The sequence below is a fragment of the Mixophyes fleayi genome, chromosome 10 (assembly GCF_038048845.1).
Source record: "Mixophyes fleayi isolate aMixFle1 chromosome 10, aMixFle1.hap1, whole genome shotgun sequence".
In the NCBI taxonomy this organism is placed as follows: Eukaryota; Metazoa; Chordata; class Amphibia; order Anura; family Limnodynastidae; genus Mixophyes; species Mixophyes fleayi.
In genome coordinates, this window is record NC_134411.1 from 49,587,264 (window position 1) to 49,615,208 (window position 27,945).

Here is a 27,945-nt window from a genome sequence, read left to right on the forward strand (position 1 = left end):
ATTGATGCTTGATGGAAAGAATACCAGAAGTCCCACACCTTGTGAAAGTGTGGTATTTTGTCGTGAAGGAGACTAATAATGTATTCCATTGAGGCCATGTACCAGACCCGAGAGACTATACTGTGAAGACTTGTAGGGGAGGGGGGACTTCCAATTCCTCTCTATTTGCAGAGGAGTTGCGGCACAGATATGTTGCACAAGTTTATCTGCATGTTTGTTAAGGGATCTGACCCAAGAACACAACAACATAACCAGAGGGTCCGGCAATACCTCAATCTCTAGAATTTTTGTGATAAGGACAGCAACCGGGACCATAAATTAGAGATACTAGGGCACGTCCACCAAATGTGGTAGAATGACCCCACCTCCCCGCATCCTCTCCAACAAAGATCTGTAGAGCCTGGGTAAATTATGTGTAGTCTCCTAGGAGTGAGCTGTACCATCTTGTATACACTTTGAATGTGTTCTCTCTTATTGAGGTGTTGATGGAGATCTTGGAAATCTTGAGTCTGAGCTTGGACCATCCCTCCTGTCCCAAGGTGTTGCCAATGTCCCGCTCCCAGGCAGTCTCAAACGGTTCGTTGAGATCAGATCCTGGGTTCAGGAAGACATGGTAAATCAAAGATATTAGTCCGGGGGCTCCAACACAGTCCATACAACTCCTCTCAAATGGCGTGGGCGTACGTAACTTGGCTGTCCTACAAAGTAATTGTATAAAACCTCTTATTTGGATATACGCAAAGTGCAAGGACGAAGGAAGACCCGCTTTCTTCTTCAAGTCTGGGAAAGTCCTGGGAGCATATTCTCCTAGTATATGAGTAAACTGGGTAATACCCGCTTCCTGCCAAGGACGCGCGTATGCCTTGAGATTCCCTGCCGGGAAGACTGGGTGATGCCACAACGGCGTGAGAGGGGAGGGGAACGAGGTAAGCTGCCATTTATTGTGCAGTTTATCCCAAATGTTAAGTGTGAACTGAATAGAAGGATTAGCATAGACTGAGGCTGGTCTCTGACTTCGAGGGAGCCAGGGAAGTGAATTCAAATTATGGTCTGGAGTAAGTACGTTTTCAAGGTCCACCCATCTCTTGGACCCTGGGGCAGACTGCCAGGAAATGACATGACTAAGATTGACTGCATAATAATAGCGATCACAAAGCGGGAGCCCATATCCTCCCGAGTGGGCAGACTTGGCTAAGCATGAACGTTTGAGTCTTGACTTTTTTCCTTGCCAGATAAATCTACCATAAATTAATTGCAAATTAGCTAAAAAAGTGTCTGGGACTGGGATGGGCAGTGTCTCAAACAAGTACAAAATTTGAGGTAAAACATTCATTTTTATGACATTAATCCTACCGAACCAGGAGATAAAAAGCGGATCCCACTTTATCAGATCTCTTTTTATAGAGTATAGTTAGCTGGCTAAATTATTTTGTGATCTGAACACCTAAATATCGTAATGCCTTGGGGCGCCATTGGAATCTAAACGATGATTCAAGAACAGTTTTAGTTACGCTGGAAACTTGTAGTGAAAGGGCTTCGGATTTGGAGTTGTTTATTTTATAATCCGATATAGAGCCATACTCTTTAAGTTCCTTATGCAAATTTGGAAGGGAGACTAGGGGGATTAGAAAGCGTTAATAAAACATCATCAGCGAATAATGAAATTTTAAAGTGACGGGGTCCTATCCGAATTCCTGTGATATCTGGATTTTGTCTAATGGCGGTCACCAATGGTTCGATGCTCAAGGCGTACAATAAGGGAGATAAGGGGCAACCCTGTCTTGTGCCGTTGCCTAAAAAGAAAGCCCGGGACAATAATCCATTTGTCAGTACAGATGAGGAGGGACGATGATATAAAGCCTGGATGGCCGATAAAAATGCCCCGTTCAGTCCAAAGTGGCTAAGCGTTCGAAACATGAAAGGCCATGAAAGCCTATCGAAGGCCTTTTCAGCGTCTAAAGCCAAAACAACTGCTGGAATCTTGTTATGATTGACATGGGCAATAATATCTATTGTTCGTCTGGTGTTATCTAGGGCCTGTCTAGAGGGGATAAATCCTACGTGATCAGGAAAAACTAAAGTTTGCATATAAGCGTTTAATTGAATTGCCAGGATTTTATAGAAAAGTTTAATATCAGCGTTAATTAATAAGATAGGACGGTAGCTAGAACAGCACGTAGGGTCCTTATTTGGCTTAGGAATCACCACTATGGTAGAGCGGGTGGAATCATCATGAAATTTACCTCCCTACAGTATATTATTAAACAAATGGGTCATGTGAGGCACCAACTCTTTAGAAAACGTTTTGTAATATGACATCATAAATCCGTCGGGGCCAGGGGCTTTAGATTTTTTCTGAATCTTCAAAGCCCTTGTCACCTCCTCAACTGTGATGTCTACATTAAGGGTTGAAGCCTGATGGGGAGTTAGTGTGGGCAGGAAGCATTTCTCTAAATATGAATTAATCACTTGGGAGGGAGCTACCAGGGTACTCTGATCTTTATGAATATTATACAAATTTTCGTAGCTATAAAAAGTGTCATTAATGACCCTGGTATCATAAGACAGGTTCCCATTTTTATTTCTGATTGTAGTGATTGTTTGGGAAGCCCGCTTAACCCTCAATCTTTTGGCCAGAAGTGTGTCGGCTTTGTTTCCCTTCTCATAAAAAGATTGAAAAGCCATCTTAGCTGCTGATCGCTTTTTTTCTGCGACAATCGATTGGATTTCTCCTCTAATCTTTTGTATCTTTTGGATTAAAGAGGGGGAAATAGACTCCTTGGGCCTGATTCATTAAGGATCTTAAATGAACATGATCCTTATTTCAGTCACCTGGACAAAACCATGTTACAATGGAAGGGGTGCAAATGAGTGTTCTGTTTTTCACATAAGTTAAATACTGACTGTTTTTTCATGTAGCACACAAATACTTGATAGCTTATTTGTACACTGAAATTTAAAGTTGATATTTGTGTGTTAGATGAAAAAACAGTCAGTATTTAACTTATGTGAAAAACAGAACACTCATTTGCACCCCTTCCATTGTGACATGGTTTTGTCCAGGAGACTGAAATAAGAATCCTCTTCATTTAAGATCCTTAATGAATCAGGCCCCTTATGAGCCGTTTCCAACTCTTTAAGTTGGAGGAATAGTTTATTGTGGGTCTCGTTGCGTTCTTTTTTTGCAAGAAGCAAATTGAATAATGTCCCCTCTTATGACCGCTTTATGAGCTTCCCAAGTTGTGGGGATCGGAACCTCCAAACTGGAATTATTCTCAAAATATTTTGTAATAGAGTTGGCTATAAGATCCTTAAAACCAGGGAGTTTGAGGAGGGTCTCATTTAACTTCCAAGAAGTTCTGCGCCGGGGGTTCTGAAGAAGGTCGACCGAAAATGATAATATGGAGTGGTCAGACCAAGTGTTAGCGACAATATCAGCCTTTTTTATGTACTGAAATAAGTTTGTACACCCCATAAACATATCTATCCGAGAATAGGATTGATTAGGAAATGAGTAGAACGTATAGTCCCTAGATGTAGGGTACAATGCTCGCCATACGTCAAAAAGACCGGCCTCAGTCACAAGTTTTTGCAATTTTTTTGTGTGAGAGGAAGGAGGGGAGGAATGCCTGGAGATTGATCTGTCTAAAATAGGGGACATTACGGTATTGAAATCCCCTCCTAGCAGGAGCAGGCTTTTTCGGGATTGGTGTAATTCCGAGAAAAAGTGTTTGAAAAAGGCTGTCTGACCTGTATTAGGAGCGTATATGTTGGCGAAGGTTATATCGAGATGCCCAATCTTTCCCGTCAGAATGAGAAACCGGCCCTCAGGATCGTCCTTGACTGCTGACGTGACAAAGGGGACTGAATTACGGAGGAGAATAGCAACCCCATTTTTCTTTGTAGGATGAGAGGAGTAGTAGGCCGTGGAGTATCTTCTTGACGACAAGGAGGGATGGCCGCCAGCTTTAAAATGAGTTTCCTGCAAAAAGATTAAATCACCTTTAAGTTTATGCAGAGTATGAAATAACATAGAACGTTTTTGAGGAGTCTTTAGCCCTTTAACATTGAGAGAGAGAGAGTTGTAAGAGACATGTCTATTATTCTGAAGAAAATTACCTGGTATAGCTATACAAATTACCGGGCTGTAATGCCAAGAAGATAAAAGGGAAGAAGGGATAGAATTGGTAAAAGGAGAATAGGAAAGACAGAGAAGGGGAAGAGTGAGAAGATATAATAAGGGGGGGTAAAGGCGTAGGTTCGGACCTCACAGGCAGAAGGGAAACCTACTGGGTTTGTGCCTAATAACCAGAGAGAGTAGATAATTAGGCGAAGTACGCCTATACAATAATTTATACCAAGGCACAAAATGTGGGAATGCTTATAACTTTCGAACCTTAATAAAATAAATCTATAAATCCCAGAGTAAGCGTGTGCGCGGCTAGGAGGACATGGAGAGTCCCCCGTCCATCCATATATAAAACAGTGCATAAAAATATCAACAATACGAGCAACCAGGAATAGCTGCACCTAATAGTGGTGCAGTAAAAAGAGATCAACATATAAACAATCTATGAACATAGCATAGTAAAATGTAAACAATCTGAGCATTTAGAACCTCCCAACTGAGATAATCCAGCATTCAGATCAAGGGGGATGATGCGCCGATGAGCTCTGGGGATCTCCACCAACCATCCTATCAAGACGAGAGAGGTTAAGCCTATGAATCAAGTCTTTTTCTTCACTTGGGGTACGAATTGATTCTAGGCGGCCCTCAACTTCAATGATCAGACGGAAAGGGAACCCCCAACAATATCTGTAGCCGTTTTCTCTGAGGATACGTGTAACCTCTCTGAGGTCCCGTCTTTTGGCTATTGTTGATGGGGTCAAATCTTGGAACACTTGGATACGGCTACCCTCAAAGAGAGTAAATTGAGAATTCCTGACTGCATTAGATATGAGTTATTTAGTCTTGAAGGATAGAAAACGCAGAATCACATCACGAGGGGGTTCGGTGTCCTTCGTACGAGGTCTTAATGCTCTATGAACCCGCTCTATCTCCATTGGGTGGTTGGATAACGAGGGATCCAGTGAGGAGAAGAATTTGCTCACATAGTTCTCTAAATCTTTTGGCTCAACTGATTCCGGAATGTTGCGCAATCTAATGTTTTTGCGTCGTTCCCTGTTCTCCACGTCCTCTAACTTATCTCTCATGAAGTCGTTCTCTTTTAAAAGGAAATCCAGGTCCTGTGACGTGTCGTTTTGGAACTTGAGAGATGACTCCTTCTTGTTTTCAAGGACAGAAGTTCTTTTGGCAATTATGACCATCTCTGCTTTAAGATCTCCTATGGCCTTTTGTAAATCAGTGGAGAAAGCATTGGTACGGTCCACAATTAAGTTGCGTAATTCAGCAAAGTCGGCCTTAGTGGAGGGGGTTGTAGTAGCCCTTGCGACCTCTGCTCATGGACTTATTCATGTTGAATGCGAACTCCCTGGTAAACCTTTCGTTAATATTGAGTATTTGACAGATGAACGGGGGGCCAGCCCTGGTGGGCTAGGTGGTCATTGTAACTTGAGAGGGACTTTTACAAATAACTCCTATATAGTCCCTAATTAATCTACTTAGAAGGAGATGGTTTCCCAAGCAGATTGGTACAAAAATCCCCCTATGTGGGTATGGTATCCTGATGAGGTCAGCTTGGAGTCTGGTTGAATATTCTCAGACAAAGCCAGTATTGTGGGACCCTAATGACGATACCAAGCTCGTGCCCAGGTTTTAGAGCTTTACAATTCTTGTCCCTGGTGGCCCAGTGATATGAGAAGCCACTGGTTTATTGCAGGCTTGTTAGCAATGCAGGGCATCAAAGTACCCCTCTAGTATCTTCTGGGCTGATTTGAAGAAGAGCGCTTTACCACCGAAGTCCCCCACGGGCACAGCAAGCAGCGATGGGTGCCTTCCAGTTGTCTTGGGGGCAGATTGCACCAACCGGAAGTGCGGGTGATGCGCTGCGGACAATACTTCAGCCTGCAGCCTCAAACCGGAAGTCAGGCCCCGAGTGTCCAGATCGCCAGACGGAGCAGCAGGCACCCACCAGATCAAGCACTCCAGCGGGTACGTCCGGGGGGGCCCTGCTCAGCAACAAAAAGGGGGGAACCAGCCTCGGGGATGGCGAGAGAGACAGGCCACTGGTCCGGCACCGCTGCTGTGGGTGAGCCAACAGGGCTAGAGTCGGGGCACAAACTGGCTCTCTAGATGCCTGAAGAGGTAGGCTATCTTTGGGAAAGGGTCTTGAGTGGGAAAAGGGGCTTGAAACAGGGATAAATTGCTCTTTTTTCTCGGAGCTCCCATGATTGACCACCTTCCGTTTTGGCGTCCAGGCCACGTTCCCCCGGGCCTCTTAATTTTAGTATTATCAGAAAGCCTCTGCTGTTCTTTTCTACTATGAAAATCTTGAATAAAAACCTTTCCCTTTTTGTGCTTCTGGAACTTTAAAAATATTGTTAAATCAGAGTGTCATTTGCAGATTTTTTATCATTAGCACCCGATTTCTCCCCAGCTTCTTGGATATGGTGATCTTTGGAATACTCCTTGTGGAGGTTGTGATAGGAACTCCAGTCTGTGACCTTCCTGTATCGTAGAATAGAAATTCTAACTTCTATTCTCTAATTTCAATTACCGTATTTCCCCATGTATATGACGCCCCACTGTATAAGACGCACCTATATAAATCCGGTTAAAAAATTGAGGATAAACATTATCCTTAATTTTTCAGAGTAATTGTGCAGCATATACAGAGAGGAGAGACGGAGTTCTAACGCTATTGTCAATTCTGCCTTTCCCTGTCAGATGCTTACTCTGTCCAGTAAAGTCTTCTTTCTTCTGTCCATTCTGATCCTGATGCTGGAAAGTCGCTTACCGTCCTCTTTGCGATGACCGGATGTCCAATCAGGACTTTGACAAGGTCCTGATTGGACAAAATGCCAAATGTAGAAACCGGAAGTGTGCGTTCCAGCTGCGGTTCACGCACCACATCCGGTCATCGCGAAGAGGACAGTAAGTGACTTTCCAGCATCAGGATCAGAACGGACAGAAGAAAGAAGAATTTACTGGACAGAGGAAGCATCTGACAGGGTAAGCGCTACTACCCCTGTATAATACGCACCCAGTTTTTAGACCCAAAATTTTGGGGAAAAAGGTGTGCCTTATACATGGGGAAATACGGTAAATTTGGAATAATAAATGCTGACATGGGTTTAAAGAAAACCCTCAAATCTTAGGCTGATATGTGCACTCGTTTTGAAGTCATATGCCTTTAAAGCTGCACTTTTTTTTAATGAAAAATTAGCTTTTTAATGTTTTTTCAAATTACATTGTATATGACCTGATTGAGCTAGAGAGTTGGGTGAGGTTTTTTTATTTTTAAACCGCTTTTTATGGGCTTTCATATAATCTATAACATAGCAGTATGTTTCAATAAAAATGAAAAATATGACATTTTCAAAATCACAATTTTAATTTTCTCCCCAAAAAATATTTTAAAATGTACTGTTGTTAATAAATCCCCAAAGTTTCATTTTGGGATCATGATGGGATCATCTGCTACAAGAGCTTTCATTTTGGAATGATAGTTAAAATAATGAAAATGAGAGCTATCTAGGCCTGTTCATTAATTTTAATTTCTCTCAAACAATTGAGATGTATATTCTGTACAATGACACAGTGGGGCGTATTCAATTGTCAGCGTTAACGCTGCAAAACGAGCACTCAAAAAATATTACCATTTATACGGTAATATTGTGCGTAATTACCGTTCATACGGTAATTTACTCGCTCAATTTCAGCTCGCTGCTCAGGGAGCTGCGAGCTGAAATTGAGCGAGTAATTACCGTATAAACGGTAATATTTTTCGAGCGCTCGTTTTGCAGCGTTAACGCTGACAATTTAATACGCCCCAGTATGTTGATACTGAAATATTTAAAACATTTGTGATAATTATGTCTTTCACATGTTTTAAGAAAGCTTACTATAACAATTTGGTGTTGCTGGTCTGGATTGATGGTGGTACTTGATGGGTTGGAACTGGCTGAAGGCTTCACTTGTTTTCAGTATTTACATTTCAGAAAGGGTGTACATTCCACCTGTTGGAGTTAACTGATTCATCTTGCACAGAACATCTACCATAAAACAGCCGGAAAAATGTCACTTTCACTTCATCGATGTTTTCATCTTTCTCCAGAATAAATGCGAGCCACTATTTGTTGTCATAGACAGCAGTTATATAACCTCTGATGTCAGCAAGTGGGAGCTGATGCTACATTATCTTGAGGACATGAATATTAACCCTCTTGCTCTTTTTGAAGTGTCCCAAGTTGTTTTCTGCACTGGCACAAACTTTTGCAACTTTTGACATTTCAGAAAATAACTTACACATCCATACTGAAACATTTCTCAATCCCTTTTTTTTTTTTTACTCTTTATTTGAAGAGGAAACAACAGGAACAGTACATACAACATTTTTGACAAGAAAAATCTTAACAATCAAGGTGTTTCCTCTATACTTCTATATCGGTGGGGAGGGTGAGAAGGGGAGGGGGGTAGAAAGGCACAAATATTGTCAACAATATAGCTAATAAATAGATAGGCACGCAAACTTGGAACAATGCTAGGAAAATCTGGGACACACAGTTACAATGGCTACCCGACAGAGAAGTAGCATATAGACATTACTCACCCACCGCGCACCATATCCAGCCTGGGGGGGTCCAGAGGCGGCCCAAAAGCTATGTTCCAACTGCCGGGGGAGGAGCCATATTGGATAGGCAGCTATGGCTTTCTAGTAAGTACCACGGGGCCCACACCTTATCAAAGTTATACGATTTATCATGAAGGTAGCACTCTCCATGCTTGCGACATGACATATGTACGACCGTAACTCCTGCATAGAGGGAGCCCTTGGGTCTTTCCAGTGTTTCGCTATTAGGGATTTAGCAACTGACAGAATATGGGAGATAAGCTTGTTAGAAGGCGCGCTCTCATCAGGTATAGGGCGAGAGAGAAGGAATGACCAGGGGTCCTTACTTATCTGTTGTGCTGACACAGAGTTTATGAGTGTAAGAACCATGTTCCAGAAAGGAACTACACGAGAGCAGGTCCACCATATGTGTAACATCGTACCTCTCTGGCCACATTCCCGCCAGCAGCTCGGAGTGGCCGTAGGAAACATTCGAGACAGCTTATCGGGAGTATAGTACCACCTACAGTACACTTTGTAGGCAGTTTCCTTAATCAAAGTAGAGATCGAGCTCTTGGCAATCCCCTCCCTGACCTCCTCACAGCATAAGTCGTCTGGGGGAGGACCCAAGTCATTTTCCCATTCCCGCTCATGTTTGCCTGGAGTATCGAAAGTATAATCTATGAGCCAATTATAGATCTGGGAGAATCATCCCTTTGGTGAGAGGTGAATGTAAACACATGTACTCAAAGGAGGTCGGGGCCCGGAGAGCCTCCTGGGGGGGCAAAGTTCTCAATCCTTTTTTATTAGAAGTATGAGTAGCCTTTTTAAATGGGTTGAAACAATAGGGTACCTGTCCCTTTCCTCCATTTTCATTCTTCTTTACTTCTTTAAACCAATTTAAACACCACAGGAGGCTCGGACTGGGGAGTTGGGGAAATTATTCCCATGAGACTCTGCTGACGGGGGAGAGGAACATGTGCTAAGCTCTGGTTGGAGAAGCCCATCACGTGCTCCTCTGACCCGTGGAGATCAGCAACAGCCTAATGAGCTGTGCCTTCTCTGCTCTGTCTGGCCAGGTGACTGAGGCTTCTTCTTGTGAATACAGTGTTCCCAGTCTGTTGTGTGTCCCCCTCCCAGCACCCTTTCTCCAAGTTGCAGTTCCTCCCTGCTCCCAGCACATATTCTCCCAGTCTGATACGCCACTGTAATTAAACACTCCGCTTTTTCAAATGTGACACACATGGTCCAGGGTCAGGTTAGGTACGAGTGGGCTTAAATTTGGTCACGAGGAGCTTTTTTTCACTAATTAAAGCCCACTCAAACCTAACCTGACCACTTGTAGTTGTCCAGGGAAATGTAAAAGGTGGTTCTATTCTGCACAATATAGGCATCTTTCCACTTAAGTTTGCACGCCTGCACAGAAGTGGGAGCAGGAGCTGTCTGTTGAATCTCATCCCCAAACACATCTGAAAAGAAATGTGCATTCTTCTAAGTGATTCTGAAGTGAACTTGAAAAAATATTGTTTTGCTGATTTTCTCAGATGTGTAGTGCCTCTATAAATACACTTTTCATTAATCACTCAAAACTGAAAGCTCTTGTAGCAGGTGATCGCGTCATGATCCAAAAGTAAAACTTTAGGGATTTATTAACTACAGTATGAACAATTTTTTTAATATGGTTTTACATTTAAAAATACGGCTTTTTGAGAAAATCTAAATTTTAATTTTGAAAATTTTACATTAATTTTTATTTAAACATGCTGCTGTGTTATATATCATACGAAAGCACATAAAAGAGGTTTTAAATGAGTCCAACTCTCTAACTCAATCAGGTGAGCTAAAAATGCAATTTAATAAATTGTTGAAAGCAAAATTTTCGTTATATGCCTTTGAAGCTGCACTTTAACTTCAAAACCAGTGTACATATCAGCCTAAGATTTGGGGGGTTTCTTTACATCCATGGCAGCATTTATTATACCAAATTTTATTACCATCTCAAACGGTCCATTTGAAACCCTGTGTTGATTTGATGTGGCGTGACCCTACAATCAAGTTGGTCTCTCTGCTATCATTGGAATCAATGTTTTGCAAATCCTCACAGCTCCTTGCATGTTTGTTTGAGGAAAAACTGCCTTGAAGTGCCATGCTTATGGCATCTTTTGTAAAAAGGTTTACTTTATACTCTATACACTGAACGTGCGCTTGATCCCCCTGAACGCCTGAGGGGAAATCTTTTGGTAGGTCTATTTTGATGAAGCCAGCCTGATTTTTCCCTTAGACACTTTTGAAATAATGGCATCCAACTTGTGGCCAAACAGATAATCCCCTTCAAAGGGGAGTGATATCAATTTATTCCTAGACTGTAAATCTGCCAACCATGGGCATAGCCATAATGCTCTTCTTATAGCAACTTAGGATGCTATGGTCCTAGAAGCTAGTCTTGCATTTAGAGATGCTTCAAACATAAATTCAGTTGTCACCTGCATATCCTGGACAATCTTTAGATGTTCACTTCTCTTTATTCCATCCAGTATACATTGTTACAAATCATTACCCCATATGTCTGGTGCTCTGGCTATCATGGCTGTAGTCACAGCAGGCCTAAATGCCTCCCCAGAAATCCGGTGTAATTTTTTACACATCCTGCTATTCATAGCATCCCTGAAGGAGTTAACATCCTCAACAGGAATTGTAGTTATTTTGGTCAGGCAGGGTGCTGCTGTGTCCACCCTTGGAGGTTTATCTCAAACCATAGTCTTCTCAGGAGAAAAAGGGTACATTCTACAAAATCCATTCATGTTTAAAGAAAAAAATGTCTATCTAGGAGCTTCCATTCTTTTGATCACCTTAATTAATGGAAAAAGAAGACCCCCTCTTTATAGGCACCTGAAATAATGCTTTCTGCAAAGACTGTCCCTCTGAAACATCCTCAATTTCCATCACCTTGTGAATGGCTTTTAACAGGTTTGCCAACAAATCCATGCTGAAATTAACTTCCTCTTGACACACAGCTGAGACTTCATCAGATAGTCCAGATATGCCTGATTCCACTTGCTGCGCACCAGACTCAGTCTTCTGAGGCAGCCGTCATTCTTGATCTAGACCAGGCCTGTCCAACCTGCGGCCCTCCAGGTGTTGTGAAACTACAAGTCCCAGCATGCCCTTCCAGCTATCAACTGGTTCTCTACCGGCAAAGCATGCTGGGGCTTGTAGTTTCACAACACCTGGAGGGCCGCAGGTTGGACAGGCCTGATCTAGACCACTTAGACCTCAGCCTCTGTAAACCATCATTAGTAACAGGGTTTTCATCTAATGCACCCTTCATCCATTTTAACGTTTCAGCCATATGAGGGGGAGGCTGCTGCTGTTCACTAGAAGCACATTCAGCACACATCTTTTCAGAAAATCCCTCTAGCAACTTTTTGTCACAAATCCCACAACAAAGAATGTTATTTTGTTTTCAACTTTCTTCACAACCTTCTCACTCAGTCTGGGTTTCTGACCTATAGACAATATTGTAGACTAATATCAGCTTGCACACTAACTCGCTAAGATGTAATGTAGGTGCTTACCCTGACCTTTGTCTGTGGGACAGTTTTTCCTCCATATTCACTACACTGCATGCTCCACTACCTGCAGACCTTTTTGTTTTTTCTCCCAGCAAGCACTGCATGTGCGTGACTTCGCAATGCCAATTCCAACAATGCTTTATCTTAAAGCCACAGAGACTAGCCACTATTACTGTGGGAGGAGGAACCAAGGGCAAAGGTTTCACAAGGGTAAACAAGATGCCTTATAATATTCAGCTCCCTTAGCTGCCAGAGGTGGCAACCCCCTATAAGGAGGGTATCGCTCCGAATACTGGTGCTATGCAGCTTCTTATGGCTGCCGGCGGATGCAAGCCTTTATAAGGAGGGCATCGCTCCATGAGTAGGCTTGTCCCACCACCTATGGTCTGTTTACATTTACTCCTCCTGCTCCTTCTGCAAATAGAAGTAGGTAACCAGGAAAAACAATAAACCTGAACTGCCTGACAGGAAAGAGAGGAGGGAGGCTTGGCCCTATATAACCTCCAGGTGCGTCTTCTCTCCTGTCCTGACTCACGTGCAAGGGGTGACTAACCCCATAGTGTATGCTGCCATGGAGGAGGAAGAGGAAAACCGTTTCACATACAAAGGTTTGTATCACATGACATATGTTTGTTGAGAGTGAACATGAGCAGTAAATACGTATTCCAACAAACTGATAAGTAGAAATGGTGCTAATAAGAAATGTGCTAAACTCCGGACTTCCTTTTTTTGCATTAAATATATAATTTATGTGTTAATTTCAGAGAACCTAGGGGCAGCTGTAGTCATGATGGAGGGACCGGTGCTGGGAGTCGTTCATTTTCTTCAAGCGTCTGAGGACACCTGTGTCATTGATGGGACTCTCGATGGTCTAAGTCCTGGGCTCCATGGAATTCATATACATGAATTTGGTGATCTCTCTAGGGGATATGAAAGGTAATTTTATAGTTTTATGGAGAGTAAATGAAGTATAAATCATGCATGGTTTATCTAAGAGCATTTAGCATTTACCAAGTCTTAAGACCCAAACCAATACAACTTTTATGTAAGTAGCAAAACCCATGCATATTAATTAAAATAGGTGAAAATTAATAAAAACATAGCAAATTGAATATATTAATGTTGCATTTTGGAACTAATTGGGGTTATATAATGACATGGTGCAAATAGCAGTGGTGTACTGTAATTAATAGCAGCCAATCGGAAATCTGCTTATAGGAGGTTGTGTTATCATAATAAGGAAATAAGATGCCTGATTGCTGTAGGTTACAATACATATTTTGCTTATACTATTTTGTTCAGTAGCTAATAGTCTTAATATGTTAACTTTGGAAGCGCATGATCCCCTTAGATTTGGGTAACGACTACTGTTCAGATGAGTTTCCTTGGCAACTATTCTAACAATGGTGTACATTGATATGCCAAACACAAACGACCCCCTTGCTTTGAATCCTGCTGACATCACTATTAGTCAAAGTCTTAGCTTAAACAGCTTTACATACACTTTTAATTTTGGTGGCTCAGGTATGGTCATCAGTGAATTAAAATTACCCTTGGGGGGGTATTCAATTGTTAGCAAGATTTTTTTTTTTTTCTCCGCCGGATAAAAAAAATAAAAAAAAATAAAATAAATCTCCTGCGGGTTTTTGCCGGCAGTAGCAACCGTTTTGAGTTAGCACAGCGGGTAAACTTGTGCAATTCAATTGAAAAAGAGGTAACGCTGCCCCCGCGTGTTAAAAATTGTTTTTGCAAGATTTTAGGGGAGTGAAAGGGAGTTTTAACGCTGTCATGTATAACACAAAGAAAAGTTTTGCATACATTTCCATACATTAGATTGCATTACACATTCATACACATTGATAATATCTACATTACAGTACTTTCTTTTAGCATATATTTTTATTGAACTATTTTTTACCATACAGTCACCTATACCATGTCAAAACACATTACTACATTCATATATGTACCAAAAACATACATAAATCTAATTAGTGATTTTGGGCCTGATTCATTAAGGATCTTAACTTGAGAAATTTCTTATTTCAGTGTCCTGGACAAAACCATGTTACAATGCAAGGGGTGCAAATTAGCATTCTGTTTTGCACATAAGTTAAATACTGACTGTTTTTTCATGTAGCACACAAATATCAACTTTAAATGTCAGTGTACAAATAAACTATTAAGTAGTGCCTAGTGAAAACCAGCTCCAGGATGATCTGTGCAGGGTTATTACCTCTGTTGGGGGAGGAACAAAAAAAATAAACAGAGTGCTCCACCTCCTAGAGGCTACCAACATTAATAAGCAGCAGATGTAAGAATGTTCCCAGTATAATGGATAGAACCAAGCCTAATATATAAAAAAAAAAAGTAAAAAAGACAACACCCATGAAATAGTAGGATGTCAAAACTGTCATTTGCACTCGAAGTTGAATTGCATAAAATTGAGTTCTCTGGCATACAGTCAGTTTCTGGGCATGTGCAGAGCAATTTAGCTCAAACTTTGGCACATATCGACATTTACATTCCCTAATGAATCAGGGCCCAAATGCCCAAACACATTTCATCGCTCTTTGACTTCTTAATGGGGATTATGATGTACTGCTTTCCACTATAAACTGGGAAACCAGCAGCTTGGGGTTCCCCTGCCTAGTGAAAACCAGCTCCAGGATAATGAAAATGCAATGAAAATGAACCCCTCTATATTTAGTTAAAGTTGCAACAGGGCAAACACAAGTCAATAAATAAGTCACCCAAAGGTGGAAAAACTTCTGAAATGCACATAAGTTTCAATCCATTTTTGTATTATTTGGTGAGATTTGGGTATCTTTTAGAGAGCTAAAGTTAAGGATTTGGTGCATATCTAATTTATGTACTGTTGTTATAGTACATAGTGAATAGTAAATGATATGTAGGAGAGTTTAACAGGAAACCTAGTTTAATGTGAGACTTTCTGACACCGTATTGAAAGGCGTATTGCTGTTGATAACCCATTACTATATATTTTGCAATAGCTGTGGTGCACATTATAATCCTGATGGTAATACACATGGAGGTCCTGGAGACCATGACAGGGTGAGTAGCTTCATTCTCTTCTGCTTTAACAGTTTATTTACACATGATTAAAGTAAATTGATTTGGAAATAAATGATTGATAAATTTGTGATATTTTTCAGTGCTATCGCAATGTGCACTATTTACACACCCCAATGTAAGGCTAAGTACACACTGAAGAATTTTCCGACCGACGTGTTATCTACAATGATTTTACTAATGACTGAAGGTCCGAACGCTCAGGCAGTTCATGCATACACACTAGATATGTTTTAAACGATTAACGAAAGACCGACTGGCCAGGCAGCGACTTTTAACAGCAATTGTCGTGTTAAAATATTTGGATTTCATACACACTGAAACGACCTATGTGGTCCCTGTAGTGATATCCCCAAGAAATATAAATAATGGGTCGAGCCTGTTCATAAAGATCCACCCAAAAACGAAGCACCTAATTACCAATTGACTTACATGTGGACACTGCATCACGTGGGAGACATACAGGCACATACAGGAAATTTTCATACACATACCCCCAAAGCAGTCGCAGCTTGAGGAACTATCGGCACTCGGTTGTGGACTGATCAGAAATGTATACACATTACATGATTGGAAGGAGATTGTTTAACAGTGCAACCAAATGAACCGAAAATTGGCACTTTGGAGCATTGTTTACTTATAACCACTAAGCAGACATCCGAACAAACAGCTGTATGTCGGCTGTTTTGCATGATGATTGGACGAAAAAGCGCCAGTGTGTACCTAGCCTTAATCATGTTTAGTTGGTTGCTGAATGCGAAAAAATCAAAGCTACCAAATTGTAGGCTACCCAGAATTTTGATGTAACAATGAGTAGGATTATTCTAAAAGTTGGAGCATGCCTTTAGTCAGGGGATGACAAGTGAACTTCTTGAGAGTATGAGACCCCAAAACTGCATATTCACTTATTTATTTAGATACTATAGGTCTATACAGATGCTAGCAAATTATATATTTTTTTTCATCCAGTGTATGGGATATTAGGATATAAGAAAACAAAGATATGTAATTTTTAATCCAAAAGCTTGTTTCTGAAAAATTATATATTTTTTGTGTAATTTGTAGGACCATGATTAAATTGTAGTAACACCTTTATCTATATCTTTGCCTATAATGCCGTTGCAGCGGAGTACCAGCTGGGCATTGCTGGGCTCAACAGCAAAATTTTGATAGGAGCCCCCATTCTACTTTGAATAGAGCAAAGCAGCAGACTTCTTCTGAGCATGCGCATTGCGGCGCATGCATCTCTTGAGAAGGGGTCCCATAGCTATCGCAACCCTTGCACACCATATTGTTATAACCCTATGTACTCGGCATTCCCCTCCTCACGTTGACAGAAGATGGCGGCACCCAGTGATCATGTCTGTGTGTTCCATTTACCATTGAGGAACTGCAAATGTTTGCTGGACATTGACATTTCTGTAAATAATATTTCTATAATTATATACATCTTAGTCTCCTAATGCAGGACATTCTTCCTCTTCCTCCTCCACCCCCTTTACGTTCATTGATGGCTGTCAAAACTAATGCTATGACATACGTCACATGATGTGGAGTAATATTTAAAACAGGACAGCCCTACCAATGCTCAGGGATGACAAGATTTTTTATTATTTTTTTTAAAGTAAAAAAAAATTTATTATAAGGATTATCTGTGAAGCTGGAAATAACTAGGCGCTGTGTGGCAGCGTGCCTGCAGCTTTGGTTGGTTTGCAAGAACACCCCTTTTAAACTAGACGTGTGGTTTTTACCTCTACGCATTTTAAACGTTTGCAGTCAGTAGGTATATTGTGCATTACAGTGTGGCTGCATGAGATTTTTAGCTGCAAACAATGTTTTTTTTCTTTTGTAGTTTTTTTTGGGGGTTTTTTCCGTTTTGTATAAAATATATATATATTTCAAGAAAAACTGCAGAAGAACAACTGGGAGTACAGAAATATGAATACGAGTTTAGCATTTCATATAATGTCCGTTTTCCAGAAAAAAATATAATTTGGGTACGTCAATAAGTTTTGGAGTCTAATATATTTTATATTGATGAATGCAAAAATTTGAAAATTGACCCTGGTCATCTGAGGTCTGACAACAAAAGTGTTAATGGAATTAAATTTAATAAAGATGTTGTTTCACTACAATAAGTGAAATTAGAAACTTTCACTTACCTTAACTCTGGCGCTACCCTAATCATGTGGATCCCTGTGAATTCTCAGCAATTCAGAGTTGTGTCCCTCTCTCCTCCTAAGGTGGAGCTTTGCAAACTAACAGCTGTATCAGTACCCTTTCTCTTGGATCTTCCATTCAAATCAGACAAACGCTATTAAGATAGATTGCTGGACTGTTTGAGCTTTTACAGTCTAAAGTCAACTACAGAACTTCCTTTCTGTTTTACACTTGCTCTACTACATAAATCCTTGGCTCATAAACCATTTTGTTTCATGATTAAGAATGTTTGTTTTTGGCTGTGGGCTTTATCACTTAAACTGAATGCTATAATCGCTGTAGGTTACTGTAAGCTTTTGACTATTGTTGGCCCTATTCGAAACATGGGACAATCAGACGGGCAGGAGGTAAAGAGTACAGGGATAAATCTACCTGTAGTCTATTGGATCATTTATTAGCAGCAGCCCTGTGTCCATATGTAAGCAAGTTTGAAGTGGGGCTAACTATGCCAACCAGTAGTCAATCTGAGCATCGTAACAGCCAACTAATCATGTAAGGTTCTTGTTAAACTGGTACAGAAATACTGTGGTGTTAAATATACCTCTGTATGAAACAAAGGTCATAAATCCACATTTGTAAACAAAAGTTATATGGCAATTGTGTGTGTTCTCTGGTTCAGTGATCATTCTGTATTTTCATGAAAAGTATCTTACACAGTGAAAGAGACTAGTGTCCATTTACATTTGTTTGTCTAATAAGAGAAACGGCTTACTCATCTTGACACGAATGTCTCTATCTTTTGGGAGTGTATATCCATAGAAATCTTGTTATATTTGTAAATAGAGGAAAAACTAAAAAAAAAAAAAACTATTCTTCCCACATACAATTGTTACAATCACTGGAATATATTTCTCCCAAATGTGCCTATATACATACATTTCAATTTATGTTTTCATTAGACAAAGATTACACAACTTATATGTACGCACTGAAAAGCCACTTGCCATTTTTGCAATTAAGGGTTTCCTTGGCTACATCACATTGCTTCCCAGGGCTCTTGGGAATCCCCAAACTGTTAGTTAAGAAGAGGGATGGACAGTTCCTTAACAGCTCATATTATTTTATTGGGCACTTTAATTTCCGTTCAGTGGTACATTTCTTTTTACTTTAGCATGTCGGGGACCTAGGAAACATCTTGGCTGGAGATGATGGAAGAGCAGCGTTTAGGATTGCCAATGAACGTCTGAAGGTGAGAGCCTCAATCTTTTATTAATGTTACGCTGATGTGAGTTTTTTGACCAATTATATATCTTCTAGCACATCCTCTTCTCATCTTTTCCTTTTAGACTTTCAATGAATAGGTGTTGCAATGTGTAGACTGATGTGTTATCTTAGGTATGCACTTAAACTGCTTATACAAGGGCAGATCCAGGTGCTCAGATGAGTGGCCACATAGGGCCAATTAGTGCAGTCAGCCAATGAGTAGACATTGGTAATCTGGATTTTCAACAAGTCTCTCTTGCCATTTGATCAATCTCAATGGGACATTGATTTTATTATTAGTTACTGTGCTCACATGTACAACTAAGTTGGTTAGAGATTAATGTCCCCAGCCTTCTTTCCACAAATCCGGGGCAATAGGAACATTCAGAGTTGAACCTATAGTAAATTCTAGCATTGCAACATTTACAAAACAAAAGTCAGCCAATCTAAATACAGTAAAGATGGAAAAAAATATGAGAAAATGTTGCTGTTTTTTAACAAATGTTTTGTGTAGAATTTGTATTTCCTCATTGGACTCCCTGGCAGCCTTGACCAATGTGTTCACTTCCTATCCAGCTCTTAGTGGGGGGGGGGGGGGGGGAGTACCTGAGGCTATGCAATGTGACTACTCCTCTGTGTGTTTACTGTCTTGCCTAGTTGAATAGGTAGAGTGCATGTAAGTGTAGTGTAATGTAGTGAGTGTTTGGTTGTCTTTTTTTTTTTAACTATATAGGGTGCTTACATGTATACACACAGGCACATTGCTAGCAAAGGCAGGGGGCAGCTTCTTTGGGGCTGCTACATTACGCACTTTGATCAGGAAGAGTAGATGCTTTTCTATCTGGCTTTGACGTCAAGGCCACATGTAAAGACGCGTATGGTGCGTCATAAGAGGCACACAGCACAGACATTCAAGGAGCCAAATTTAAATCTCAACTAGTGGACCAGGGACTGTTACACACAGAATGGATCCGGAGCCTGCCCCCCAAAAAAGCAGAAGCAAGGTAAGCCCCATAGCTTATTCTGCTTATATGTTTCTGGAAGAGTTAGTTATTATTCTCTGCAGATCACACAACAGAATTGGTGGATCCTGTGACAAAGATTTTCCTGCTGACTATCTAGAGTGTTAGTCCTGAATCAGAGTGGAACACAAGCGTAATTTGCAATTGAAAATGTTGCACACAAGTTTTTACATCTGTATGCCGTATTCAGAGTTGAAGATGTGTCCAGTTCTGAGAGTGACAACAACCACTTGACAACAGACGCACCCCTCAGACACTTACTTACAGCTTACTAACATGTACAAAAACCTTTAATTTTATATGTTGCAAATTCAATTGCTAGGAAGTATTATTTGAACCTGAGCAACTTCCCTAAATGCGTGCGAAGAAAGAAAATGTTTGATCTTTGCTACAACACTTTTGTCAAATCGTAATCTATTGCAGAGCGACTACTAAAGTCTCAGTAGGTGTCTGCAAATAATTTGCAAGTCTCTAATTACAAGCTGTTTGGGTGTTTGTTGTCATCATCCACTATTTACACTTGTTCCTAACCACCTGCAAATAAAACTTCTTTTTTAACCATATCTCCTACTACCCAGTCCAATATGCAATTGCTCGAACAGCCCTTACTAATCATTGCCTATGTTAGAACACTCCTTCCCTCCCCTGTCATCCCTCTTCAGGCACAAGGAGTTGTAAGTGCCAAAATGTTGCAGGTCTGAATAGCTGCTGTTGTGTAAGTTCACTTTCTGAGTGTGCATAGTGCGAATCAACGCAAATATATACAATATGCGAACGGGCATATGTCTCCCTCTGAATCGGGCCCTTTCTGTTTAGACTGAACTTCTCAAATTATTAAAGATACAGAACAGCCACCTAAGCTATTTGGAGAACTGTTACATTGGATGATTAGGTCTTTTGTAACTAAAGAAAATTACATGTTCACCAAAATGTTAGAGGCAACACTACAGGATGCTTTCATTGAGGAAAGTCACCTAAAATATGTTTTTAGTACAAAAGGTCATTAAAGACCTCATTAGAAAAAATGGGAACAACCAGAATGGTAATAGTTAAATCCTAAAAGGATTGAAAATATATAGGTTTCTACCTGGATGATATTTTGGTAATAGGAGATTCTCAAGCAATATCTAAAACAAACAGAATAATTAATTTCCTACAGATTCTCCGGTGGGTTCTCAACAGAAATAACTCATTTGATACCATCACAGCAATTACATTTCCTATGTCTATTTCATAGGAGAGAAAGGGCAAGATAGTGTTTATTGTGTTACATTCCAGGTCAACAAAATCATTCAATAAGATATTGTCTCTAGGTATGTTTACTTCCACAAGTTACACAGGGTTGCATATGAGAAGGCTGCATTGAGAAATACTCATACGATGGGATCACAGGCAAGAGTCTCTGGATCAAGAAATCGGGATAGCAGAGTCAATCAGAGAGTCTCTTAATTGATGAAAGGAACCCATAATAAGAATTCAAAGAACATCCATCTCAGAGCCAGAATTAGTTATTTTGACAACAGATTCCAGCTCCATGGGCTGGGATAAAACAGTACAGGGAACCTGGATTCCGCATGAGACATCGCTACATAGAAATGTCAGCAGTTTGGAATGCATGGTCTTACACCATACGCATCTCAAGGTATTCAGACATTCAAACAATGGTAGCATTCATAAATAAACGGGGAGGTACTAGAAGTTTGGTTATTATGAAAGAGCTAACACTAGTTATGTTTTGGGTAGAAACATTCATGTAACGGGCAAGAACAACTTAGTGTCAGATTATCTCAGCCACTATAAGATTCATCCAGGAGAATGGTTTTTGAACAGAGGTGTGTCAGGCACCAGGCTCTCTGGTTCTGTTACTTACCCCTCTGTTGTCCTTAAGCCGTCCCTGCGGTCTGCAGGCTCTGCTGGTCTCAGATCCCTTTGCAGAATGCTGCCCAGTCTGTCTGGACTCCAGAGATGCCTCCAAAACCAGTGCCTGGGCGCAGCCATCTAGAATTCAGTCACCTGCTTCCCCTCAGTCTCAGTGCTGCTTCAGCTCAGCTAACCGCAGCCCCCAATCAGGAGATAGCAATTACTATAAAAGGACTTTCTGGAGTCCTAACCCATTGCTAGTGCAACGTTAATTCCTCAGACGCCAGTTCCAGTCTGGTCAGGCAATCCGTTTTCAGTCTGGTCTCCACTGCTAAATCTGATTACCATCTTGCTATTTCTGACTTCTTGCCAGTCTCCAGTGCCATCCATACTTAGTAAGCTCCTGAACTCTCAGCAACCACTATCTGTTCCAGTTCTTTCTCTCCCATGCAAAGGAACCTAATCAGGCCATCCAGCTTCTTGCACATAGCCACCAGTTCTGTTCCAGAGACATAACTAAACCCAGGTACAGACAGATCCTCGGGCGTGACAAGGTGTTTCGGCTTCTGATACAAATGATTGGCCTACCATAAATAGATTAACTGATAGTGGGTCAGAATACCAAACTGAGTTGCAATGATCCCACAATGGAGGGGATAGATGCTTTAACAAGGCCCTTGGAATTTCATCTAAGATACATATTTCCCCATTTCCTCTCCTCATAAGAACTCTGAGAAAGATCAAGAAGGAAGCTGTAGATGTGATAGCATTTCAGGCCTTGGTGACTTTGGTTTGTCATAGACTGGGAACCTGGATTCAATACGAGAGACCGCTACATATAAATATGAGTAGTTTGGAAGGCGCATTGTCTTACACAATACGCATCTCACGGTACCCTCAGGCATTCAAACAATGCAGTCATCATACAGGTATATCAGAAGAAAGGTCTTGAGATGCCCAAGATTATAAAGACACATTCACCGAGAGAAGTGGCAACTTTTTGGGCTTGAAGAAAGCAAATTTGTAAAGCAGCAGGATGTTCTATAATCCACACCTTTTTCAAAACATATGCTGGATTTGACACCAGTAATGACCTTTGGAAGGAGGAACTTCACACTTGATCAATAAATATTTATTTTTTGCATTTCAAACGGTGTCACTAATTAATTCACCCACCCTATATTATTACTGCTTGGGTACATCCCATTGGTCAGGGCTGCCAAGGAGTCCAAAGAGGAAATAAATTATGTTTACGATATTTTCTTCCCTCAAAGGACTTCATGACAGCCTTAATATCCCCACCCTTGTTTATTATCTTTTTCATAAGTAGCCTGAATAGTTACTTAAAGACACTGAGGAAGTGGAGGAGAAACATTATATAGCTTCAGGTGGTTTTTTTTTTGGGTTTTTTTAAAGTAAGAGTAGGAAGTTAACATATTGATCAGTCCTGCCATGGAGTCTTTCGAGGAAAGAAAATTTATATGCAAACATAATTTGGTTATCTGACATTGAAAGTATTGATTAACTTCATCCTGATACATCATTTTTTTTTATTTTTTATTTTTAATAACCTTGTTTCACTACCTACTGTACTGCATTGACATCTCGCACCATATACTATTCTACCATGTGTTGTGCACACAATTCAGTCTGTACCTATTTCAGTGGGATGCAACTACAAGTGTTTTTTCTTAGACAATAACATTTTATCTTATCTTCTAACTCATGTAATTTTAATAAATAAAACTGCTTTATCAAAATTGCTTTAAAGGTATGGAATGTCATTGGTCGCTCTTTAGTGGTGGATGAAGGAGAAGATGACCTTGGATGTGGCAATCATCCTTTTTCTAAAATTACAGGCAACTCTGGCAAAGGGTAAGAAATGTAACCACAACATTAGAATGTAGGATTATATCACCATCTTACATTGTTCAAATTTTTCCCTGTATATTGTGTGTATTTTGTTTAAAAAAAAAAATCAAAAAAATCTTTTCCTTTGACAATTTCCCAAGTGTACACTAGACCTGTGTCATCTCAGTATATTGAGACACTAAGTTCCATACTTTCAAAAGTTTAGATAAATTGAAAACTGTATTCATAATGTACGTTTTGAAATAGCTGTCCTGGAATTTGATGCACATCAATGACATGCGGGGCATCTTGCTTGGAGTAACCCACCCCCCCACATAATGTCTTTTTTGTTCCTAACACTTTCAAACATTTGAGTACATTTAGGGGGGATTAAATTGCATCGCGGCTGCACATTTTTACTGTTTATACGGTAAAAAATTAATTGGTGCGAGATGTATTGCGGTCGTTCCGGAGACTCCTCTGGCAGATTTTTTAAAATTGAATCTCCCCCAATGTCTTTATAAACTAAAGAAATGCATTTTGTAAATAAAAGGTAATAGAAGACAGGTGATACATGGTGATAATCTAATTGAGAATACTCAAAATAGACAGGCTTCAAGCATTTAAGCTGGCCACACATGTTACAATCCAATCTATCTTTCTAATTTAGGTAGGTAGGGGTCCTGATTTCCATTAGAAGGACTTAATGGAGGAGTTAAGCATTATGTGACTATTGCAACTTAAGAAGACTGCACCAGTCTGATGTTAGTGTGAACAATCTGACATTCTAAGTTTGAATGCTTTGGTTCAGTCTTATTGTTGCCAGGATGAAAAGGTGTTCTCAATATAGCGCCTAATAATTTGTAGCGAAGAACAGCTAAGCCAGTGTAAACATATCTCTATGCTAGACTTTTCAGGAAGTATTGAAGTGGATCACTCAATCCCACTTAGTGGTGCATTTCCTCAATAAAAATTAAAGAAGCACAAAATAGTGTACTCTGTGTGAATGGTGAATAAGCTAATATCATGAATTAAAGAAATGGTCTGATGCCATCAATGGTATGGTACCTCAGAAAAAATAAATGGAAAAAATACTGTACACTGTGTGTTGGACAGATACACAAAATAATCATGAAGTCTTACCTGAATTTTGTGAGGATCATACCTTTCAAGAATGATGGGGTTTTCAATTAATCCTCCACGGGGAAGTGCTCAAAATATAAAAAATACGAAACATAGGGGCAGTTTCAATTGTGTAAACAAATCGCTGCATAGTGTCCTGGAATGGCCGCAAGACACTGCACGTCAATTTATTTTGTGTGAAATATCTGCTTACTTTTGCTCGCGCCCCATAGAGAAGCGATCAAAATTGAGCGTTCCTTTTTACCGTATAAACGGTAAAATTGTGCAGCTGTGATTTTCCTCAGAACATCACGGCTAATTGAATCTGCCCCATAGTTTGCACTGTAGCCAAATAAATGATATGTGTGAATTACGCTCTCATATAGGGGGGAATTCAATTTGGCGTGAGGTGCTGTGATGTGTCCCTGGAACAGTCCACAAAGATACATTGCGGCTCTGCTTATTTTCCTTTGCGTCCCATATGGATGTGAGATGAAAATGAGCGGAGATTCTGTAACCGTATGAGACAGCAATGTGCGCAGCCAGACACCGAGGTGATGTCTGGCGGCACACGGCTGCTAATTGAATCCCCCCCATCCCATAGTGTTCTTGGTCAGTATGATGAAAATAGTGCAATAAATCCTTACACAAATTAGGAGGAGAGTGCACTCACATTTGATCAGATGTAAAATCGCCTTGGATAAAGTAATGTTAATTCTTGGATAGTCTCAATGACAGCATACGTAAAGTGAACTGATCCTCTTGGAACCACTTTTATGTGTTTCTGAAGCCAACTACCTGCTTCATCAGGAAAGCGATTATGTAGCTGTTCACATGCTAGGAAAGGCAATACCCTGGTTTAATTTCCTATTATATCACCTCTCTTTCAATTTTGTCCTCCCCTATTTGTTTTATTTCTATTAGCTCTCATTTTATTCATCTGTTCCTGTCAACCTCTCTCTGCTTTAATTACTTTGTTTTCTGCTTTGCACCCCGTTACCTTCCTTCTCTTAACACAGTTGTCATCTTTAACAGGTTGGCTTTTGGAATCATTGCTCGCTCAGCAGGCCTTTTTGAGAATACAAAGAAAATCTGTTCTTGTGATGGAGTGACCATTTGGGAGGAAAGAGATTGTCCAATTGCTGGACCAGGCCGAAAAAACGTGCAGACCACCTATGCTCATCTGTAATACCACCTGCACAGACATACCAGCATGCATAACATGATTATACAATACATCCATAAGCTATCTATTTTGCCACCCAACTTGATTAATTGCAAAATCAGTATGCCAGTGTTACCACCAACAGGTTGTTTGGCACTTGGTGACATGATGGATTGTCATACTTTACCTAGCAGAAATTAGAGAGGGAAGTCACTCCCATAATGCTTACTTAAAACAAAACCCTCACTTCAATTTAAGTCAACAGTTTACATAAATGACCGCTTTAGACTAATGTCACCTATGTGCACTGTGAGCTCACAAGAAGATTCTGTAGCTGTCTCACATATCCTACAGATACAAATACCAAAGACAAACCCCAAAAAATGTACTTTGTTTGTTTCTTACTTGAAACAAAAGAAAAGTGTATTGGAAACAAGAATAATTTCCTGTTAAGTGTACATTTTTTTGTATTTTAATAAGTGCCTGAAATAATAAATCAGTTCCAAGAGCCCTTACTTTATCATTAAACAAGAAATGCGAACTATAGAATTTCTCTCCAATTCCATGCACTTGATTTTCCGTGATTTTTTGTTTAGTTTTTTTTCATGACAGATTATAAATTGGAAAGCAACCTGGAGGTGTCAAGTATAAGCTTGTTAAGATAATGTGTATGACCTATGTGATTCTTCATAATGCAATGCAACATTTATATATAATGAATATGAATCGAGATGTATATTTTCATTTCTAAATAAAATTATAATAAAACAAATAGTTACCTAATTAAGTTATTTTTCTGTCAATCTTTATTGTAGTTAAACTAGTCTATAGAGATAAAAATGTATTTAACACAATATTTCTTCCCTTCTTTAGTAGCACTGTTTTTATACAGTCATGAAAAAAGTTTGCAGAAAACACACAGGAAGAGACAGATTACACACAACCCGAATCAGTAGATGTTTTGTAAAAATAAAATGTATATTAAAAAGGCATCGGCAGCTATCAAATAATATATTGGCATTATATATCAGGTTTGCAGCAGTGTCCTCATGATTACATAGCGGCCAGCCAGGTGTACCTCCAAATATTAGCTACATACCAGCCAGATGTGGCCATATTATGTTTACTAGTAGGAGTTGCTTCTATAATCATTTTCCTGCCGGAAATTCTCCCATAATTATATACCAGGTAGAGGTACCTATATGATTACATATAGTACCTTGCCAAAGGTACCTTTCTCATTATATATTTACCAGTTTTACTGCCTAATTATTATTGTTCATTTGTAAGGCACCACAGTGCTCTGCAGTGCAGGACAGTGAGGAAATCACAGCATACATAAAATGGGGACATACAAGGTAGACAAAATAAATGCAGACAGGATGTGGGTATGGAGGACTCTACTCATGAAAAAGCTAACAAGATCTTTCAAGAGGGCACAGCTGAAACAAAAGGATTAAGTGTGACTCGGATTGGAGATTGGGACAGTTGTGAGGGTTCTTTAGCATGGGTAGTATAGGTGGAAGCAAAAGAAATTCTAATAGAGGTTTTCAGAGACCATTTAAAGATTTGAAGGCTGTGTGAGAGTCTGATTAGGTGTGATAAAGAATTCCATAAGTGGGTAGCAGCACGTGAGAAGTCTAGCAAGTGGGAGGGAGACGTGGTTACCAGAAGCAAGACTTAGGTCAGAAGTAGATCTCTGAGTGTTAAGCTGGATACACACTACAAGTTTTTCACACGATAAACGACTTTTGGGTCTGATATTGCATTAGTGTGTACACTCCCTCGATCCTGTTTTATCGTACCAAAGCACATTGTATGGTTTAATTTGATTTTATAACCGGATTAAAAATCTCTATAAACAATGGAAAAATATTTGGCAAATTCTGAAGTGTGTATGCACTCACGAAGAGCAGTGTAGGCAGATGTCCATAGAGTTTACTGCAGGTTTGATAAAGTGGAGATGTTGCCTATAGCAACCAATCAGATTCTTGCTGTCATTTTGTAGAATGTACTAAATAAATGTTAACTAGAATCTGGTTGCTATAGGCAACATCTCCACTTTCCAAACCCAGTTTAGTAAATATACTCCACGGTCTGTTCAG

General features: G+C 40.0%; 1 protein-coding gene across 1 annotated transcript in view; it reads left to right on the plus strand.

Annotated features, from left to right (window-relative positions):
* The window catches only part of CCS (copper chaperone for superoxide dismutase), a 55,064-nt gene extending 28,452 nt beyond the window's left edge, over positions 1-26,612 (plus strand). Inside the window, exons 4-8 of the mRNA XM_075188732.1 lie at positions 13,069-13,240; positions 15,319-15,379; positions 18,729-18,806; positions 23,474-23,577; positions 25,711-26,612. Coding sequence (XP_075044833.1) covers positions 13,069-13,240; positions 15,319-15,379; positions 18,729-18,806; positions 23,474-23,577; positions 25,711-25,864 — 569 coding nt within the window. The 3' untranslated portion in view covers positions 25,865-26,612. The remainder of the gene's footprint in view (positions 1-13,068; positions 13,241-15,318; positions 15,380-18,728; positions 18,807-23,473; positions 23,578-25,710) is intronic.
* Positions 26,613-27,945: the final 1,333 nt, after the last annotated feature.